This window comes from Capra hircus, chromosome 19 (genome assembly GCF_001704415.2).
Source record: "Capra hircus breed San Clemente chromosome 19, ASM170441v1, whole genome shotgun sequence".
Taxonomy (NCBI): Eukaryota; Metazoa; Chordata; class Mammalia; order Artiodactyla; family Bovidae; genus Capra; species Capra hircus.
In genome coordinates, this window is record NC_030826.1 from 10,456,373 (window position 1) to 10,478,122 (window position 21,750).

The window sequence follows — 21,750 nt, forward strand, 5'->3', positions numbered from 1 at the left end:
ATTACCCGATGGGTTGGCTGGGAAGGGTTTCATTTTTATGGGAAAGTTTAGGGGTAAATTCATAATAGGTACAAAGAGTATCAACCAAGTAATTATTAACTCTAGGAGGAAAAAAAATTAATGGTACATGAAATAAAATGTAATCTGTGTATGTAGTACATGGCTCAACTCTGAATAAAATTTACATAGCAAAAATGATACAAACACTGAAAACTTATTTTCACTAGACTGGGAGGCAAGAGGGAAGGTGTGTGTAGAGGGTATAAGAAGATTTAATTCTCAGTTTTATGCTAGGAAGGCAGAGGATATCTAAACCTAGAAAATAAAACAAATAACAGAATAAGGAAGATGTTTAGAAATGGAGGCCAATTCCAGAAAGAACATCTCAAATCACTGAAAGCAGTGCCCGCTGGGCTGTGGAGAAGTGGAGAACTGACTGTTCTCTTCCCCATTATAAATTCATACCTGGCAATTACTTGACTTTTTAAAAAACTTAAGATGTACTTTACATACAATGTGATACACAGATTTAAATATACACTTAAATGAGTTCTGACAATTTGATTTCTTTAAAAAAACTACATTCATATATTACTTTGATAAAAATAAAATAAAAATAATTGTCTCACACATCTGAATTTTTTTTTTTTTTTTGGAGAAATGAAACTGTGAAGTGATTAAGAAATCTTCCCAGGATATTCTGGTGAGTTTTTGTAGGAGCCTCCCAGATCAGAAGAAGGCACTATTATTTCAACTGGCCCAAGCCAGTTTATATTGGGAACTTCAGTACAGGCATTTTTCCCAGCTTGTGGGCTGCATATTTTTAAAATACCCTTTACCGTCTTCCATTTTCGCATTAGAAATGAGCATCTGTCTCAAATGCTTGAGGAGGCCAGCCCAGGTAAACGTGCTGTATGCCAGGGAATTCTCAGACATTTGAGGAATGTTACGAACACCCAGCATCTTGAACTCTGGATGGGGAACTAAATTCTCCATTAAGTCTCCTGCAAAGGAAAAAAATCTGAACTCAGTTCTTAAATTCCATGTTATTTCCGCTGGCTCATATACAACCACGATTGGACGGCTTGGGGGGGACCAAACGTGTTTTCTCCTCCAAGGCTAAAACTGCTTAAATTTCAAAATGTAAATACAATTTCAGAGACAATATGTATGCATGCTTGATTAATGCTAATGCTTAATCAACTAATGCTTGGTTTTGGCACCTATTTCAGCATGAATGAAAAAAAAAACCACACTTTGCCAAAAGGAAACAATAATTATTTCTGAGTTAAGAACCTGGAAATGTGAATGAAATATTTAGCTAAACCTCAGGAAAACAAAGTAAGCATTAGAGATAATACGCTTTTATTGTCATTCCGTGTTCACCAAATGCCCCCTTAGAAATTTTCTTAGATCTCTTATTTATTTTATTTGGTTAAACGATAAGCAGAACCTCTTAACATTAAACTCCACTTGGAAAGAAGACAGGATTAGTAATTCTTGAACTAAGGAATATGTCTATCTTTAGAACGTTATACTTGTAATGAAAGAGGATGAAGGAGAAAGGCTACTTTGTTTTCCATTCAGAGCTTACTTATTTTAAAAATAATTTTATCTTACTATATCTTGTATATATTTTATATATTTATAGAAAATACTCCTTTCTAGAGGAGCAAGAAAAATCTTTTACCATAACATGAAATTTAAATCTTATGGGGACTTTCCTGGTGGTCCAGTGGCTAAGACACTGTACTCCCAATGCGGGGGACTGGGTTTAATCCCTGGTCAGCAAACTTGATCCCACATGCTGCAACTAAAGATCCCACGCGCCACAATGAAGATTGAAGATTCTGCATGCCACAACTAAGAGCCTGCACAGCCACATAAAGAAATAATACTAAAGAATAAATTTTATAACATTGAATGCAAATTCCTGGCCTACAGCCTAATGTTAAGAACAAATTCTGAGGCAAACATCTACAAACTGTTGCACAAATTGATCTTACGGCTAGTGGCGTTTCCTCTAAACCTAAGAAGCCTTTTCTGTAAAGCAGCTAGAGCTGAATTCTGTCACATAGCGTGTGTAACAAAAAACAATCAGCAAATAATCCCTGAACGCTAACGCACAGATTGTTAAAATCTGTGTTTCCCTCCAGCTTTCTTGTTCACCTGGTCTCATCTTAAACAGTCTTGGCCTTGTCAAACTCTGAGTTTGTGTCCCCACAAATTCCCACAATGCAATCCTCACCTCCAAGGTGATGGCTTTAAGGAGGCGAGGGGGCCTTTGGGAGGTGAAGTCGCTTTATGAAAGAGACCCCAGAGAGGCCTCTTGCCCCTTTGTGGCATGTGAAGACACAGTGAGAAGATGGCCATCTGTGAAGACGGCTTCCAATCAGCTCTCCACAGGCAGTCCCGCGGATTTTTCACAAGGTGGTTATGCCAACAACCTCCTTAAACTCCTTCAGAGGCTTTCCCCTGCTCTTAGATGAATGAGGCGGCCTTTAGATGCTTCCAGGGCCCTACAAGGTCGGCCCCTGCTCACTGCTCTAGCCTCAGGTGTCAGTCATCCCCTGCACCATTCTCTGTGCTCCAGTGACACTGGATTTCTCTCTGTCCTAAAGGGCCATGCTTCCTTCTGCCACAGGGCCTTTGCACATGCTATTCCTGTCTCCCTCCCTTTGCTTAGTTAACTCCAAGTCTTCATCCAGCTTTTTGCTCGTGTTAACTTCTTCAAGGGCTGACTTCTTTGCCTCATCAGCCTAAGTCTGCTTCCATTGTGACACATTCTCTTGGATCTGCACTCCTTTCCTTCAGAGCATTTAACTCAGTTTTTAATTACACCTTCTTGGCATAATTGTTTAGTGTGAACACAATGTCTATATTGGTTCCTCACTGAATCCCCAACATTTAACATAGTGTCTGGCACATAGCAGGAAGTCAATAAATACTGGTTGAATGAACAGATGTGCAATATGGTAAGTACTGTGGAATGCACAGAAATTAACAAGACACATGTCGCCAAGGAAGTTGCAAATTAGTGGGGACTACAAGACATGCACACGTCAGACTCCTCCAGGGAAACACATGACGCTAATTACAGCGGCGGCATCTGGGAGGGGTCAGAGGGTGACTTACTCTTGATTGCATATTCTTTTGTACTCCTGGAATAAATATGTACATTTATGTGTGTAACTCTTAAAGATAAGCAAACACACTTAAAGAAATAATAAAGGCAAAAAACATCAAGTAACATAAAAGAGATACAGAATGCCAAGGGAGCACAGGGGTGAAGAACTCGCCTGCCAATGCAGGAGATGCAAGAGACATGGGTTCGATCCCTGGGTCAGGAAGATCTCCTAGAGGAGGGCTTGGCAACCCACTCCAGTATTCTTGTCTGGAGAATCCCATGGACAGAGGAGCCCTACAGTCCATAGGGCCGCAAAGAGCTGGACATGACTGAAGTGAGCATGCACACACAGGAGTTCAGAGCTGGAGGGTTACTTTGGGACTTCCCTGGTCCAGTGGCTAAGACTCCACGCTCCCAATCGCTCCCAATGCAGGGAGCCTGGGTTTAGTCCCTGGCCGGGAAATTAGATCCCACAGGCTGCACTAAAGATCCTGCATGCCTCAACTAAGATCGGGGCAGCCAAATAAACGTTAGAAAAGGAAAAAAAAAATTATCACTTGAATTGGATCCTAAAGAATGAGGAAGGTTTCAGTAGAGGTGAAGAAGGGAAGCAGGAAGTGATTTTTAAAAGAGAAAACACTGAGCAAAAGGACCAAAGCAGGAAAGTTCCAGACTGAAGAAGGAAGTGGAGGATGAAAAGCAAGTGGGGAATCTATGCAGAGGAGGCAGAAGGTGACCAAAGTGCAAAGTTAAGACTCAGGGAAGAATATGGAGGCCAGGCTAAGGAATTATGACAAATCTGGCAGGTAATGCGTGAAGCACAGCATGGGGGGTGAGCAGAATGCGAGGATTAGATCCGTGCCTTGGGGAGGCTCACTGGGGTCATTGTGTCAGGAGGACTGATGCCGGGGGGAAGAGGCAGGCAGCAGGAAGGGAAGCAGGGTTAGGACCACCTTAAGCCAGGGATGTCCATGTAGCTGCGAGCTTCTGTTTTTATGAAACAGAGACAGAGAAAGAGAGAGAGGCAGAGATTGAGAATAAAAAGAACTTTGTATTCAGGGAGAGCACGCAATATCAGTTAAGATACGCTGACCAACTGAACCAATGTCAGAGAGACAGGGAGGCAGGAAAGAATGCAGACAGCTGGGAGAGATGGCACCAACAGGTCTGAGCATACTGATGAGATAAGAGGACAGTGGGAGAAATTCAGGCGACAGGAATAGAGGAAGTGGGGGAGGGGAAACAAGCAGGGGCGGAGGGGATGTTGAATCCATTCAGAGCATGCTAAATTTGAAGAAGCAGATGCAACTAGGAAAAGTGGGATAGGCAACCATTTGGGAAAGAAGGTAGGACTGAGACGTATACATTCCTGGGTCCTTTGCATCTGGATGGTTTGAATGGATAAAGCACCACTTGACAAATAAACTGAAAAAGAGTGGTGGGTTTTATTGCACAATGATGAAAATGATGGTTATGCAACTTTGTGAATATGTTAGAAAACACTGACGTGCGTATTTTAAATGGGTGAGTTGTATGGTATGTGAATTATATCTCAAAATTATTTTTAAAAATAGGGAAGGGAAAAAAAAAAAAAGAAGAGAAAAGGTCCTGAAGAATGGAATAAGTGGAAGGTTCTGAAGTGAGGGAGATGTGAGTATATCTTCAGGTAGAGGGGAGAGCCAGAGAAGAACAGCTTTGAGGCTTTCACAACATCAGACTTCTCCACAAATAACCCACAGGGGCACAAATACCTAGTGGATTTCTCCTGTAGTGAAATGAGCCTTCCCCCGAGTAAGTAGGCTGGAACACACTTCCCAGCTGATGTGCGAGGACTTGATTTATATCACAGAAGGAGATCTGCTTGATATTCATCAGCTTCGCACAGATCTTATGAACAGCATCGTTCTCATGAACAAGGAGGGCGTCTGAAGATCGGTACAAGTGAGAAAGTGTCAAAACGGAGTTGTAGTTCTGAACAATCACCTGGAGAGGAAAAGGCCACAAATAAGAAAGGCAGGAGAAGGACTTCCCTGGTAGTCCACTGGCTAAGACTCACATTCTCAATGGGGGGGCCAGGGTTCGTGCCCTGGTCAGGGAACTAGAACCCACATGCTGAAACTAAAGATCCCATGAGCCACAGCTAAGACCTGGAGCAGCCAAATTAATAGTAAAAAAAAAAACAAAGGTGGGAGAGGATAGCAGTTAAGAGGGCATCTTACCTAGGTTCAAATCCTGGCTCTTCCACTTTCTAGCTATATGATCTTAGATAAGTTACATAATCTCTCTGTGTCTCAGTTTCCTCATTTGTAAAACGGGGATAATAATTATATCAGCCTCTTAAGAGTTCTCAGAATGAATGTCAGAATACCAGTAAAGCACTTAGAATAGTGCCCTGTGTATAGTAAGGGTTCAGTAAACGATGACTATACTATTACTTTCACTATTACTATCATACTTTCTACATCATTTCCTCCTGTGACTTATTTCATCTCCGTTTTATTATTTCTCCTGCTAGGCTGATCAACAGCAAATTGACTTACATAGAAATGTCCTCTCAATGGAAAGAAATGAAAATTCTTTGAAGGCTGGCAATAGCAGGATGAGGTCAAGGTCCCTGCTTTACAGGCAGTAGCCAGAGGGACTGACCCAGGAATGGGTTTCTGAGAGAAGCTGCAGTTTTCTTCTTTGGAATTTTTATAAATAAGGACACCTCATTTGCTTGGCAAAGTTTGAACAAAGTTAAATGAGTTGTTCATCAAAGTACCATACTGTATACTCACACCTGACACAATAACTTCACATTTCCAAAGAAAGGATGAGATAGATCTTTTACGTATATTTGTTTTAATCGCAAAGACTACAAAACAGAAATTTTTAAATTGATGTGTTCATACCTCACCAGTTCCATAAGGCCATATAATCTGATTCATTTTCAAAGCGCTTGAGTACTGATCTTGTAAGTTCTGAGTAATGAAGGCTCCTAGCCCGGATCCAGTGCCTCCAGCCATACTCATTATGATGAAAAAGCCACTCAAAGAATCGCATTTCTCCACTTCCTTCTGGATTAGGTTCATTATAGATTCTTCATGCCTGGGTCCATGAACAGAGTATCTATGCAGTGCAAAACAAACATCTTCCAATTTAACCAGAGAGATGGATTGCAGAGAAAGGTATAGGAGAGATAAGGCTTTCTAAACCTATGCAAGTGAACTACCTCTCATGAGACATACAGGTACCCTGAGTGACCAAATTTTATATACACAAGTTAAGGGGACCTCCTTGGCAGCCCAGTGGTTAAGATTCTGTGCTCCCAAAGTAGGGGGCACAGGTTGGATCCCTGGTTGGAGAACTAAGATCTTGCATGCGACATAGAAGGGCCTAAAGATAACAATAATAATAACATACAACAAAAACAAAATGAAAAAATAGAAGAAGAAAATAATAAGATAACAAGTCAAACAGTTTTTAAAAGCGAACAGGACTGCTAGGAGAGTCAATTTACTGGGAATAGAAAATTCTCTTTAATAGGCCACTCCTTCGGCTAGAATTACCAGGTGGTTCTAAAGATTTCAGTTCAGTTCAGTCACTCAGTCATGTCCGACTCTTTGCAAGCCCATGGACTGCAGCACACCAGGCTTCCCTGTCCATCACCAACTCCCAGAGCTTACTCAAACTCATGTCCATCGAGTTGGTGATGCCATCCAACCATCTCATTCTCTGTCGTCCCCTTCTCCTCCTGCCTTCAATCTTTCCCAGCATCAGGGTCTTTTCCAATGAGTCAGCTATTCGCATCAGGTGGCCAAAGTATTGGAGTATTGGAGTTTCAGCTTCAACATCAGTCCTTCCAATCAATATTCAGGACTGATCTCCTTTAGGATGGACTGTTTGGATCTCCTTGCAGTCCAAGGGACTCTCAGTCTTCTCCAACATCACAGTTCAAAAGCATCAATTCTTCAGTGCTCAGCTTTCTTTATGGTCCAACTCTCACATCCATATATGACTACTGGAAAAACCATAGCTTTGACTAGATGGACCTTGACAAAGTAATGTCTATGCTTTTTAATATGCTATTTAGGTTGCATAGCTTTTCTTCCAAGGAGCAAGCGTCTTTTAATTTTAAGGCTGCAGTCACCATCTGCAGTGATTTTGGAGCTCAAGAAAAGAGTCTCTCACTGTTTCCATTGTTTCCCCATCTATTTGCCATGAAGTGATGGGACCAGATGCCATGATCTTAGTTTTCTGAAGCCAACTTTGAGCTTTAAGCCAAGTTTTTCACTCTCCTCTTTCACTTTCATCAAGAAGCTCTTTAGTTCTTCTTTGCTTTCTGCCATAAGGGTCATGCCATCTGCATATCTGAGGTTATTGATATTTCTCCTGGCAATCTTGATTCCAGCTTGTGTTTCATCTAGCCCAGCATTTCACATGATGTACTCTGCATGTAAGTTAAATAAGCAGAGTGATAATATACAGCCTTGATATACTCTTTTGTTGATTTGGAACCAGTCTGTTGTTCCATGTCCAGTTATAACTGTTGTTTCTTGACCTGCATACAGATTTCTCAGGAGGCAGGTCAGGTGGTCTGGTATTCCCATGTCTTTAAGAATTTTCCAGTTTGTCAATAAAGCAGAAGTAGATGTTTTTCTGGAACTCTCTTGCTTTTTCGAGGATCCCATGGATGTTGGGAATTTGATCTCTGGTTCCTCTGCCTTTTCTAAATGCAGCTTGAACATCTGGAAGTTCACGGTTCAGGTACTGCTGAAGACTGGCTTGGAGAATTTTGAGCATTACTTTGCTAGCACGTGAGATGAGTGTGAATCTACAAGATTATGGTACAACATAATCTTCAATATTCATAACAATACTCCAAAAGCAGGAATTCTAACTTTGCCACACATTAAAATCACCTTGGGAAGCTTTGAAAAATTCCAACATTCAGACTTCATCCCAAACCTATTAAATCAGAATTTCTGGATGTGAGTCCTAGGCACTAGTATTTTCTAAAGAATTCAGGCAATACTACTGTGTAGTCATATTCCCTATTAACTGGAATACTTGCCAGATAAAGATACTGTATCAATAATAAGTCAGCTGGCAGAATAACAGTGAAGAAGTGGAAACCCTTCTGCAAAAGATCCTTGGTTTCAGCAGTATCTAGACCTGAAGCATATAGAAAGGTGAGACAGAATGAGTGACTTCTGGGTGAAGTCACACTCTAAATGTTAAAACAGAAATTCAAAGTTTGGTATGGGAATGCAGGAGACATGGGTTTGATCCCTGGTCAGGAAGATATCCTGGAGAAGGAAACGGCAACCCACTCCAGTATTTCTGCCTGGGAAATCACACAGACAGAGGAACCTGGTGGGCTACCGTCCATGGGGTCGCAAAAGAGTCAGACACAGCTAAGTGGCTAAAGAACAACGTTTAGTATATCAACTGTGCAGTTATAACTACACTATTCATCAACTGTGCAGCTGTATCTAAACTGAAAAGCATGAGGAATTATTCTTACCCATAGGCCCAGTTGTTTCCAGAACCTTGTTTTTGACAGAAGCATGAATGCTGGCCATATTTCCATCGGCCAGAACGGGCGGCCTTTGACAGTGTTTGATTGATAACTTTAGGTTCCATGTCAACAAGGACAGCACGAGCAAGTGGAACTAGAGAAGGAAAAAAAGATCAAAAGAAAAATAATGCATATAATCTTATTTGGGGTAACTCAGACCATACACTTCTCTAAATTAAAAAAAAAAATTCAAAGATTGAGAATAGAAAGATGTTATTCTGCTTAGAAACTGAGGTGGGCAGCAGCAGGTAGATGCAGATGGTTCATCTGCCCAGCATTCTGCTGGCAGGCTGAATAAATATGGGCTAACACGATGACTGGGTCAGGTCTACAAACACCTATTGAGTGCTTATAATGTGCTATGTACTATGCTACAAACACAGAGATGAAGACAGGATCAATCCAGCCCGAGGAGAACCAGGGAGGGCCGCAAAACACAGCAACACTGAATCATGAAGTGATGTGATGGGACCCAGAGCAAATCCACAGTAACAGAGGTGCATATTCAGAAGCACAAAGTGCCAACCATCTCAGGATTATTGAAGCAGAAGATGGAGACAGGGGGTGTAAGAAATGATGGACAGGACTGGAAGCAGGCAGGGCTCAGATATTAGAAGTCCTAATACACAATGCTAGACACCTTGAAACTTGTTTTTCAGCCAATGAGAAACCACTGGAAACGTTCAAGGATGAAAGGAATAGTCACATGTCTTTTTTTTTTAAATGTCAGATGTCTTTATTATTTTTTTAAACAGCTTTTTACTACATTTATTTCTTTACTTACTGTTAAGTAAGTTTAAGTTAAGTACTTATTGTTAAGCAAGTAAGCAAGGCATGTGGGATTGTAGTTTCCCAACCAAGGACAGAACTGGCACTCCCTGCCGCAGAAGTGTAAAGTTTTAACCTCTGGACCACCAAGGAAGTCCCTAAGATGTCTTTTTGAATCCAGCAGTGTGGAGGATAGATGTGATAGACACAGGAGACCAGGCAGGGAAATTCAGAAGGAGTGTCTTGAAACAATCCAGATGAGGAAGGACAAGAGCCAGAACTAAGGCAATGACAGCGAAGATGGAGGGGGAGAGGCGTTTCAAGGGACATGTAGGAGATAAACTAAGCGGATCTGAACGTAGGCAGTAGGAACAAAGTTTTAAGGGAAAAACAATGCATGCCCTCGGGTATGGAGATGTTGAGTTTGAGGTACACAGGAGAGACACAGGTGATGTTCACTAACCAGTCTGCAGCTTGGAAGAGATGCTAGGCTACAGATTTGAGAGTAATCAGTATGCAAGATGGAGCAACATTTGAGAGTCACTGAATTCGCCCAGAGAGAACTATACAAGTTGGGAAGATGCTGAGATGCAAGCACTAGAAAAGAAAAGTTCAGTGACTAGGAAGGAGTCTCAAGGAGGGAGTTTTCTAGTTAATGTTATCAAATCTGGTAGAGAAGTTAAGTAAATTAACAAAAAGAAAAACAGTTACTGGCTCTAGTAATTAGGAGATCACTGGGAATTTTTCATGGGACAGCTTCATTGGTATTGTAAAGCAGAAGCAGGATTATAATTGGTAAAGAGGGTTCTCCTTTGAGAATCTTAGTTGAGAAGGAAGGAAAAAAGCTATAGTCAAGAGACAAGTTTTATTTGGTTGGTTGGTTTTAGATTGGCAAGATTTGAGCAAGCTCATGGCCTGAGGACATGATGTCACTGGAGAGGGAAAGCTTAACACAAAAACAAAGGGCTGAGAACAAAATCATTCTGCTGCAAGATCAAGGGGGTTCAGACACCATGTGCAGCGCCTGGCCTTGAAGAGACTGGTTATGTGGACCACACATACCTCCATTCTCCTCCTCACTGAAGAACCTTTCTTTGCAAGATGCTTGATATGCCTCATTCTCCCTTTTAGAGCAGAGTCCTCGGGGACAGTGTGAGTCATTAAATAAAGCATCAAACACTTCAAAACCAATCTGATTGCCACACTGACCAAGCTGCACTGTTACTATTGACATGCTGAGAAACAAACCAAAACAAACTCCTTCGAAAAAATGAGCAATCTGTAATAGAAAATATATGGTCTTAGAGAACCACTACATGACCAACAAAGAACAAACAAAATATCTTAACACACATCAATAAAAATATATAATTTGTAAATACTATATATAGATAAAATACCTATGTTGTTTGAGGAGCCAATCATTCAAGGAAGTTGTTCTTTTTCTGTATATGGTTTTGGGACTTGGGACTGCTGTACCCAAATCCAATCACATATAGCTCAATAGTTTCCAAAATCTCACGTGTAATCGCAACTTTCTAAGCATGCGTTTAAAACAAACAAAACAAAGTGAATTCTGGTTGAAGTAATTTGTGTATCCACTTCACACCAAAGGAACATAGAAAATGCAAAAGTGAGCTCAACGGTAGCACATTCAATTAACGTTAATTTTCTCGCTTCTAAATAATGACTTTTTCTCTCCACCAATCAACTTTCTGTACTGGTAACCTCATAACACTTACAAGAAAGTCTTTGTATTTAGCTCAGATAAGACAGCAAGGAAGACGAGGCTTGGAGGGGGAAAAAAAAGGAGAAACAGTACAGCAAGTATCCACTACTTTTAATAATGAAAAGAGACAGTTTTTGGTAAAGACCTTACCACGGGGTCTATGAGGCATTGGAAGGAGCCGTGGCTTGTAAGCTAGACTCTGTACTTAAAATCATCAAACAACTCAGCAAAAATATCATTATTTTTATTTTATGGATAAGGACACCGAGGCTCTGAAAAGTCACTGACTTTCGCAAGGCCACTGAGCTGGTAAATAGCAAAGCCAAGTCTGCCTTTCTACACGTCCCCAGGAACCCCCCATTAACCCCACTCACTGGCAACCGCAGGACCATCCGTTTCTGTCGGGTTCAAACTTCACGGCGGCAACATTTTCCTAATGCGCAGGCTCACTTTCCATACCGAAAAAACTACAGAGAACGAATGCGCATGTTCCACATACAAGCAGATTTGTTGTGGTTTTTCTCCCTCCGCCCCCCTCCCCATTCAGAAAGGTTAATTACGCATGTTCACTTTATCAACTTCGGACACAGCACGCATGCTCACTGTCCATCGGGCTTTAGCTGACTCTGCGCATGATCTAGCTTCCAAGCGAGGCTTCGGCAGCGCTTCTGCGCATGCTCTTGCCAGTACCTGGCCGAGATGGCGGCATTGCGCATGTCCGTTGCCCATAGCTCGGCTTCACGGAGTCCTGTGCGCATGCCTCGGTGCCGAACTTGAGGAGCCAGTCTGGGGCCTAGGCGCAGACGCACTGAGCCCCAGCGGCCGGTGATGGCGGCAGCGGCGGCGGTGGCTGCGGCGGGTCCGGGCCCATGAGGCGACGACGGAGGCGGGACGGTTTCTACCCAGCGCCGGACTTCCGAGACAGGGAAGCTGAGGACATGGCAGGGGTGTTTGACATAGACCTGGACCAGCCGGAGGACGCGGGCTCTGAGGATGAGCTGGAGGAGGGGGTGAGGCCCGGGGTCCCCGGGGGTGGGGTGGGGGGGGCGCCCGAGGTGACAGGGCCGGGGCGGCGGCGCGGGCCCGGGAAAGCCCGGCGCGTCCGAGGGCGCGGAGACCCGGGGGTGGGGGGCGCGAGTCGTTCCTGGAGATCCAGGAGGAGCCGAGGCGCCGCGCGGCCCGGAGCGGGGCAGCGGGCGGGGAGGACCTGGCCCTCAGGTGTGAGGCCGCTGCTGGGCTTGCAGGTGCAGGTCGCACCCCTCGCCCCGGATGAGCGCAGCCGGGAGCAGCCCGTGGAGGGGACGGGGACAGGCGCGCGCGGAGGACTTGCTCGGAGCCCCGGGACCTGAGTGTGCGGGGCGCGCGTGCTGCAAGCGTGTGCGTGTGCGGGGGGGAGGGGGACTGCGTTTGCTGGGTGTCCCTTAAGTGCAGGTGAAGCGCGGAAGGGTGTCCCTTCGACTGTAAGATCTCAAGTGTTGCATCTTCAGACGTCCCACAACCACCTCTCTTCTCGGCCTGTCGCTTCTCTCCTAGGAAGCGCTCAGCTGTTAGAAGTGACAGCTGAAAACTTCTGTCGGGAGTAGCGCTGCCGCTGCAGTTACAGCCACCAGGAGTTTTATTTCGGGAGCAAGGGGGCTCTGCTGCATCTTCCAGGGTTTGTTTGTTTGCTTTTTTTTTTTTTTTAATTTAAAAAACCCCTTCCGTGTGACTTAAAAATAATTTATAACGACACACGGCATTTGTAACTTACTTTTCCCTTAGTTGTAGATGTCTATATTTTTTTCCGAAATACTTGATGTAATTTTGGGGTGGAAAAAAACCAACGTTGACAGCTGTGATTTGGCTTGCCAAAAATAAATTGCTTGAACTGAGACTTGTGAATGGTGGTGTGAGGGCTTTCCTTGCTGTAATTTAGGGTGCTAAATTTAGAATTGTTTTTCCTAAATGCATAGTTCGTTTTTACCTTTGCTGTCTTAGTTATTCTTTATTCAGGATAAATTTATTGCAAAATCACAAGTTGTACCTGACGTTCACAAATAGTGTTGTCATGTTAAATCACTGATTCTGGGGCAAATGACCATCAGTGATAACCTCATGGTAATTTAGGTTGTAAATTCCATTGTCTAGATGAGTACATGGGTTTGTGACTTAAGTCAGATGTTTGCTCTAACTACAGAAGGGGCCTCCCTTTTTACCCCCACCCTATCTCCTCCCTCTAGCAAGTCAGTTGTTTCCTGCTTGTTGACAGAAGATGCTATTATATACCTTAAATACTTTAGGAAAATAGGTTTTATAGAACAGAAATGCTCTTCTTATCAGTTGAGTCTAAATCGAAATCAGGCAGTGTGGGTAGTGTGGAAGATGGGTATTGAGATATATACTATTTTTTTTTTTTGGTGGCTGCACAGCACAGCTAGTGGAATCTTAGTTCCCCAACCAGGGATTGAACCCAGGCCCTGGCAGTGAAAGTGCCAAATCCTAACCACTGGACCGCTAGGGAATTCCCCGATGTATATTTTTAGTATGCTTACATATGGAATTTCAGTTGGCCTTTCAATGGAACAAATATGGGATTACTTTCATTACATATAACATACTCTCATCAGTTATATTGGCTCCATATGGCAGTGGCTTGGGAGCGAAGCAGGGGAGGAAAAGATAAGGGTGCTTTATAGCAATAAAATCTTCACCAGTTGAACTGATAAAATTTCCAGACCTTGGGTTTATTATGAGCTGAAACTAAAATACCGTCTTTAAGATTCTTGCTATGAACTAGGACCCCTCTTGAATGTTTGTTCTGCTGGGTACAGGCAAATAGGATTTTGAGCAGGTGTGGAAGAGGAGGTCAGAGAAATTGGTGGAAGTAGGAAACAGAAGGAAATATGACTACTACCCTAGGGAGAGGAGCTTTAATTACAAAGGTAATTAAAGAGGATTTTGAGGAAGAGGCTTCAGCAAAATATATCTAACATAGCAGTGCTTTTGGAGTTGAAAATGTTTCTTTTGAGTGTGTTATTCTAAGAGATGCAAGGTGGACAAGCAAAGAGTTGGAGTGGAATTGGGTTGGCCACCCAAGGAGAGTCAGTGACATCCAGGTTTCTCTATAGGTTTTAAAATTCTGAAAAACGAGAGAAACTTAGATTCTTAGAAAGTCTGACTACTGTGAATTTCTAATAATATAATTAGAATCCTGTCTGTTTGTGAATTTATATCCTTTAGTGTGTCCCTCCATCAGGTGCTCAGTCGTATCCAACTCTTTGTAACACCGTGGACTGTAGCACACCAGGCTGCTCTGTCCACGGGATTCCCAGGCAAGAAATCTTGCCAATTTCCTCCTTCAGGGGATCTTCCCAACCCAGGGATCTAACCCGAGTCTTCTGCGTCTCCTATATTGCAGGCGGATTCTTTACCGCTGAGTCACTGGGGAAGCCCCCATCCTTTAGTACACAAGCTTTTAAAACATTCGTGCATATCAGAGTAGCCTCACATCCTCATTTTACAGAAAGGAAACTGAGGCATCAACCAGGGATATGATTGCCCAAGACCACGGAGGTAACTAGTGGTAGTATCTTCTGACACACTTCAGTAAGCTTCATTGCCCAGCTTCGTCACTGCATTCACTAGTCTTGTTTGTAATGTACCTGTTTGTGGTGTGTCTGACCGAATTCAGATCCTTCCAGCCATGCTCCCTGACTGCATGGTCTCAAATAAATTGCTTAATCTCTCAGACTAAAGACTCAGAAAAAAGACTTTTTTCTTCTCCATAAAATGAAGACTATATGAGATAGAGTATATCAAGTACTCTCAAAATATCCTGGCACATTATGTAGTTAGCTGGTTTATGGAAATAGAGCTTGTCAGTGTTAACTGATTGCCAAGGAACCAATCATTCAAGTTTCCCCTCATCTGTACATAAAGACATAATAATAAATGCAGTTATACTAGGGGTACTGCCTTTTTAGAACAGTAGTTTGTTTCTTTCCTTCCTTGCTTTCTTTCTCTTTGTCGTTGGTCCTGTTTAGAAATACACCGCCCGCCCTTTTTAATAATTTTTGGCCGTGCTGGGTCTTTGTTGCTGTGTGCGGCTCTCTCTAGCTGCAGAAAGCAGGGGCTGCTCTCTAGTTGCGGGGCCATGGCTCCTGTAGCTGTGGAGCACGGGGTCTGGGCACAAGGGCTTCGGTGGCTGTGGCGTGTGGGCTTAGCTGCCTTGTAGCATGTGGAATCTTCCCAGGCCAGGGGTTGAACTTGTGTCCCCTGCATTGGCAGGCCGATTCTTAACCACTGGACCACCAGGGAAGTCCTAGAGAGACCTACTTTTTAGGTATGTTACACTGAGTGAATCTGTGTTAGTGAATGTATGTATTTATAGTAAATAGATACATTTACATGGCACAGTTAATTTTTCAGTGACTAAAAGATGAGAATTAGTGAGTCTTAAGTACTATATTAAAACCAGTGGTTGAAAGGGTTTTTGTTTTTCTGTTTCATTGGTGATAATATAACTTGGGAACAGAGTTGAAACTAAGGGAAAGTTTTCCTTTAGAAATTTTCATTAGATTATGAAAATGTTGGAAACCTCTGCTTTCTGTGAAGACACAGGTTAAAAGAGTAAAAGAAAATTGTTAATGCAACTTAAAAAAATCATGAAATTTTTACTCTGCTAGTTAAAAATTTGAAATAGAGACTTACTGCCAAATTTCAGATTAGTAGGTTTTTATTGAGCAAAAAGTTTTTAAAATTTTTAGTGTTTTGAAAAATAAAGTTTTAAAACCTGGAAGAAAAAGAAAAATAGTGCTGTATAGATAGTATGTATTTAGATGTTCATGATTATTAATATCTCAATACATGCATTTTATTAGATACTTACTGTAATGTGCTTTTAAATAGCCCAGTATTTGAGGCCAGATTTACTTCTTTCCCCCAGATTACTGAACCTTATTTTTTTTTTTTTTGAACCTTATTTTGTAAGGAAATATCTGTGAACAGCCAGGCAAGTGGATAAATGATTTAATGAATATTTAGATTAAGGATATTTTTCACCCATTCTGTAACAATTTATTTAAAACTTTTTAAACAGTTTATTTAAATTTTTATAAAATTGGGACTTAAGGCATATTAACTTGAATTTATATATCATTTTAATTTAAAACTTTGCAAATAGTCATTCTGATGGGCTAGTTTGAAACAGTTACCTTCTATAGTACCTTATTGTTTAGTCACTAAGTCCTGCGTCCAGCTCTTTTGTGACCCCATGGACTGCAGCCTGCCTGGCTCCTGCGTCCATGGAATTCTCCAGATAAAACTGCGGGAGTGGGTTGCCGTTTTCTCCTCCAGGGGATCTTCCCGATCCAGGGATTGAACATGCGTCTCCTGCATTGGCAGGAGAATTCTTCACCCTGAGCCGCAATGGGGAGAATTCTACTTTGTCAGTTGTAGTGGCACATACACAAGAAAGCGTTAGATGCGTCATAAAGCTTAAGGCAGAAAAAAATCTGAATCAAGTTTCCTGTGAAGGATAACCATCAGTATATCCTGTAGAATAGCTTGGTGTTTCTGGTGTTGGACTTCTAGATACCATTGAGTAGCAGAAAAAAAATTGTGCCTCAAAATGCTTGTGCTCCAGAGGTAACGGTAGGAAGGTCTAAGCCCAGGTGCAGGTGGCAAGACAGGCCTGGCTGACTCCGGAAGTGAAACATAGCCGCAGGGCATGTGGCTTCTTTCTAGGTGGCTTCAAAGTCCTGGCTCAGTGTTAATCACTCTGTAGTCTTTAATTTAGAATTAAGTAAAGTGAATATTAAAGATAAAACAATCATATAATACCAATTTTATAGAAGTTGGCCTTTTGTCTTTAAAGTCAAGTCATCATAGGTGATTGTATGAAGCCCCAGAGACCCCCCAAAAAAATCCTTTAATGATAACCACCCCTGCCTGCCCCTCCCACACAAAAGAAGCTGTATCAAGTTGAAACTGCAAGTATTTTTTTCCTCTTATACCACATCCCCCCCCACCCTGTTTGCCTATGTCTAATCATGAGACATACATCCTTGGTGTTAGACTTCATCCTGAGTTGTTCACACTGAGCAAGTTCTGACTAAAACACTTGTTTTGAGATCGCATTTGACCACTCATTATGTAAAAATACTGTCCATTTCCTTTGTATATCATGACTGTGTACTGGTATCTTTGAAGAAAGATGAGTTCACCTAAAATTTATTGAATTATTCCAAAATTCTTAATAAAAACTTTAAAACTTCTAATTTTTTGGAGCCTGTGATAGAAATTGAGAGTTCATAATCAGACTGTATTTAAGAATACTTTTAAAGCTATATTTTATAATACTAATGACTGAGTTTCTGCTGCCAGGTTATATTTTAGGGTTCAGTGACTTTTAGTATATTTTTAGAGTTATACAGCCATCACTGTGATTTAGTTTTAGCACATTTCTGTCGCCCTCGACAGAAACTCCGGGCCCACTCGCAGTCTCTCCTCACTGCCATCCCCAGCCCTCAGCAGCCACTAGCCTGCTTCCCACGCCTGTAAATTTGCCTTTTCTGCAGCGTCCATAAGTGGACTTATATAATATGTGGCCTTTTGTGTTTGGCTTCTTTCACGCAAGTTAATGATTTAAGGATCATCTTTGTTGTAGTATATTTCAGTATTTAATTCCTTTTTATAGCCAAACAGTATTCCATTGTTAGTGTCAACGATGTTCATTTGAGTCGTTTCCATTTTGGGGCTATTGTAAATAGTACTGCTATGAACATTTATGCCTGAGTCTTTGTGGAACATGTTATTTTCATTTCTCTTGGGTAGATACCAAGGAATAGATTGGCTGGATCATATGGTAAGTCTATGTTCAATTTTTGAAGAAGCTGCCTAACTTTTCCAAAGTGGTTATACCGTTTTACATTGCTGCCAGCAGTGTATGAGGGTTACAATTTCTCTGCATCCTTGCCAAACTTGGTTTTGGGGGTGTTTTTTTTTTTTTGGTGTTTTTAATTGTAGCTATCCTAGTTGATGTGAAGTGATATCTCAATATAGTTTTGGCTTTTACTTCCCTAAGGGCTAATGATATTGAACATACTTTCATGTGACTTTTGGCCACTTAGCTTCTTTGTGGAAATGCCTGTTCAGATCCTAACTTATTTTTTTTTAAGTGGGTTACTTATTTTTTTTTTATTATTAAGTTGTAGAAGTTCTTTATATGTTCTTATTTTATGGATTGTGAAGATTTACTCTCTCCTAGTTCTTCTAAGAATTTTATGGTTTATAGTTTCAGTTCTTACATTTAGGTCTGTGATCCATTTTTACGCATGGTGTGAAGGTAAGGATCCAAAGTAAATGTTCACATGTGGATATGCATTTGCCCAGAACTGTCATTTATTGAAACAAGTCTCTCTCCCATTGAATTTTCTTAGCATCTTTGTCAAAAATCAGTTGACCATAAATGGAAGGGTTTATTCTACGCTCTCATTTCTATTTCATTGATTTATATTTCTGTCCTTGTGCCAGTACCACACTGCATTCATTGCTGTTGCTCATAGTACATTTTGAAATCAGGACATGTAAGTCCCCCAACTTTGTTCTCCTTTTTCAAGACTGTTTTTCACCCTACCCCCACCTCCCGCCCTTGGTTTTCTGAGTGAATTTTAGGATAAACTTGGCAGTTTCTGCGAGAAAGGAACAAGGTGTTTTTAAAAGATTGAGTTGAGTCTGGAAACCAGTTTGTTTAGTATCGCCGTCTTAACAATATTTAAGTTGTCTGATCCATGAACATGGAATATCTTTTGATTTATTTAGGTCTTTTAAAATTTCTTTCAGCAATGTTTTTGGAGTTATCAAATATTGGAACCTTGCACTTCTTTTGTTAAATTTATTTCTAAGTATTTTATTCTATTGATGCCACTGTGAATGGAGTTATCTTAATTTCATTTTTGAATTGTTCATTTTGCTAGTGTACAGAGGGTTAAATTAAGTTTTGCACTCATTTATACTATGGTCAGAATAAATGTTTGGCCAGTATGACTCCGCACAATTTGAGAGTGTTGCTTAACCGTTTTGCCTTGATCAGCCATATCATTCATGACAATATCTTGGAATGGTTGTGGTTACTTAGGCTTGGTTAGGTTGCAGTTACATAAGGTTTCTAGCATTATGTTAGTCTTATCAAAAGCATGTCAAAATAACTTTTTATAAGTCATTTGATTAACTCAGAATGTGGTACCTTTAGTTTAATAAAATATAGAATACATATTTTTAATACATGCAATTTTTGAAGGAGAAATCACCTGGTTTTATTTGTAGATCATTGTTGAGTAGCATCTATAGCTTAGTTGTCACATAAAATTGAAAGTGAAATCCCCTGAATATTGTTTGTGTGCTTTACTTTTTTCATCACCACATTTACCTGTTAATAAAGTATAGAGAATTTGTAAGCTGATGTCTTTCATTCATTTTCCTTCAGTAATGGGGTGAAGCATTAAATTTTTAAAATTCTTGTTTATGGGATTATTTATTTTTAAAACTTTAACATATTTTTCAGGGTCAGTTAAATGAAAGCATGGACCATGGGGGAGTTGGACCATATGAACTGTAAGTATATTTGAAAAGGTTTCACTGTGCTGTCTCTTTTTAATTTTATATCAGCTCCAGTTTACAGCCATCATGTGATTTTAATAACCTATTCTTACGTATATAGTCATACAGAGACTTGGTTTACTGAACTTGGCACCAATATGAAAACGTATCCTTCATGTATGGATTTTGAGAAGAAGATTATTAAAATTCGGAGTATTCTGAATATGAGTCTGACTTGTGTAAAAGATTTTTATTAGTTTAATATGGAGAACTACCTTTTCCTACTGAACAATAAAAATTTTAGAAATGCTCCCCAAATCAATTGCTTCTTGTTTTGCTTGTAATGCATCATCTAAACAGAGATTTGTGCATTCTTGTGTCATTCTGGGAAAGCTTCATTAGTTGAATAGTTTTTTAATCTGCTCTGTATCCCACCTTCAAGTAAAAAGCCTTGGATTGTGGGGAAACTAAGATCACTCATAGAAAGCATTTTAAGGACAGATAAATTGCCACCCTTTTTGGAACCTTTAAATTAAGTATATATGGAAAGATGCATGGTTATAATTTATTAACAAGAATTTTTAGCTGAAAACTTGAACTGATTGGGTACATTCAGAAAATGCTTAGATTTTCTGCTGACGTTGCCAAATACAGTTGGATAATATCTAATCTCAGACATTTTGAATAAACTAAATTTGAATAACTAGCAGACTTTTTTCCTTTGTCAGCTTACTAAATTTGTTCTAATTCATCTTAGTTTGGGAATACTTGATGCTTATGAAAATCAATAATCAGTAGCACATTCTGTAAACAAGCAGATCAGCAGACAGTTCTCAAGCCACCCTAATCTTGACCATGTCATCGAATCATTAGTTAACTTAGAGCACAGATACTAAATTTGCTGTCATGTACTTTTTTCCTTTTACTTAACTGGAGTATAATTCTCATTCTAACAGTATGCTGAAGGTAATTTAACTTTTCGCAAACTTACTTTTGGTTTTGCTTTTCTCCCCAGTGGCATGGAGCATTGTGAGAAATTTGAAATCTCAGAAACTAGTGTGAACAGAGGGCCAGAAAAAATCAGACCAGAATGTTTTGAGCTACTTCGAGTACTTGGTAAAGGGGGCTATGGAAAGGTAGGAAGTATTTTAAAATGAGAGCTGTTTTTGTCTGTCTTGGGTAGATTAATGCTTACACCCTGTTCCCAGCTGTCTTCTTCAGTCTTTGTAAGCTCTCAGCAAAGGGCAGGATCATTTAACGCTATATTATTTGAGCAATGTATAGAAGCTCTGCTCCTCTTAAACCACCGTTCACATAAAAGCCCAGCACTTTGTGGGCACTCAGTCAATATTTGTAGAATAAATAAATAGGCAGCTGGGCTAGGGAGTGTCTGTTACTAGAGGATTCATTCCTTCCTTTTGCTAAATGGTACTGACTGTAGGTATTCTTTTAAAAAACAAGCTACTCCTTACTTTCAAGAGGCATGGCACATTAGGTTGGTATCTATTACTGAGACCTTAATCTAAATTGATTTTCTTTGACTTGCAGTATTCACAGCAATAGAGTTAGGGAAGTTGAAGAATTTAGGAGAGGAGAAGAAAAATGAAGAACATCTCTTGGTTTCATAGTTTGCCCAAAGCTTTCTAATTTAAGACCTCACCTTTGAGTGTTCTGTTCAAGAAAATTTGGACATTCCGTTTGCCATTCTTTTTCAAACGACAGAGTTTGGGTAACATGTTAGTAGTTAAGATTAAGCTTGAGAACTATTTATGCTATTGTGTAGTGTTCATTTTTACAAAACATGGCATTTGTAGTTTATTCTTAGGCTTCAGGACACATTCTCATATGTTTTAATCATCGTGAATGTGTAACACATGCGCTGTGAATCTCATATTTTAGCTGTTGCATGAAAGGATATTATGGCTAATCATTTTAAGGCATAAGTAATTCCTGTCAAATAGTATTAAATAGTTATATGTGAAGCAT

At 40.6% G+C, this 21,750-nt stretch overlaps 2 protein-coding genes across 8 annotated transcripts in view; one reads left to right on the forward strand and one right to left on the reverse strand.

Annotated features, from left to right (window-relative positions):
• TUBD1 (tubulin delta 1) overlaps positions 1 to 11,785 on the reverse strand; it is a 23,572-nt gene extending 11,787 nt beyond the window's left edge. Inside the window, exons 1-7 of one of the 6 annotated variants that reach the window (XM_013971838.2) lie at positions 11,562 to 11,784; positions 10,859 to 10,996; positions 10,521 to 10,737; positions 8,637 to 8,784; positions 6,022 to 6,238; positions 4,879 to 5,110; positions 840 to 1,004 (exon numbers count right to left, since the gene is read on the reverse strand). In XM_013971838.2, coding sequence (XP_013827292.2) covers positions 840 to 1,004; positions 4,879 to 5,110; positions 6,022 to 6,238; positions 8,637 to 8,784; positions 10,521 to 10,692 — 934 coding nt within the window. In that variant the 5' untranslated portion in view covers positions 10,693 to 10,737; positions 10,859 to 10,996; positions 11,562 to 11,784. Of the gene's footprint in view, positions 1 to 839; positions 1,005 to 4,878; positions 5,111 to 6,021; positions 6,239 to 8,636; positions 8,785 to 10,520; positions 10,738 to 10,858; positions 10,997 to 11,561 lie in introns of all 6 variants that reach the window. The other 5 variants (XM_018064143.1, XM_005693129.3, XM_013971839.2 and 2 more) reach the window with 5 other exon arrangements.
• Positions 12,057 to 21,750, forward strand: part of RPS6KB1 (ribosomal protein S6 kinase B1) — a 41,113-nt gene continuing 31,419 nt past the window's right edge. Inside the window, exons 1-4 of one of the 2 annotated variants that reach the window (XM_018063570.1) lie at positions 12,112 to 12,197; positions 12,721 to 12,841; positions 19,730 to 19,779; positions 20,780 to 20,900. In XM_018063570.1, the coding sequence (XP_017919059.1) occupies positions 19,748 to 19,779; positions 20,780 to 20,900 (153 nt within the window). In that variant the 5' untranslated portion in view covers positions 12,112 to 12,197; positions 12,721 to 12,841; positions 19,730 to 19,747. 2 annotated transcript variants of the gene reach the window in all.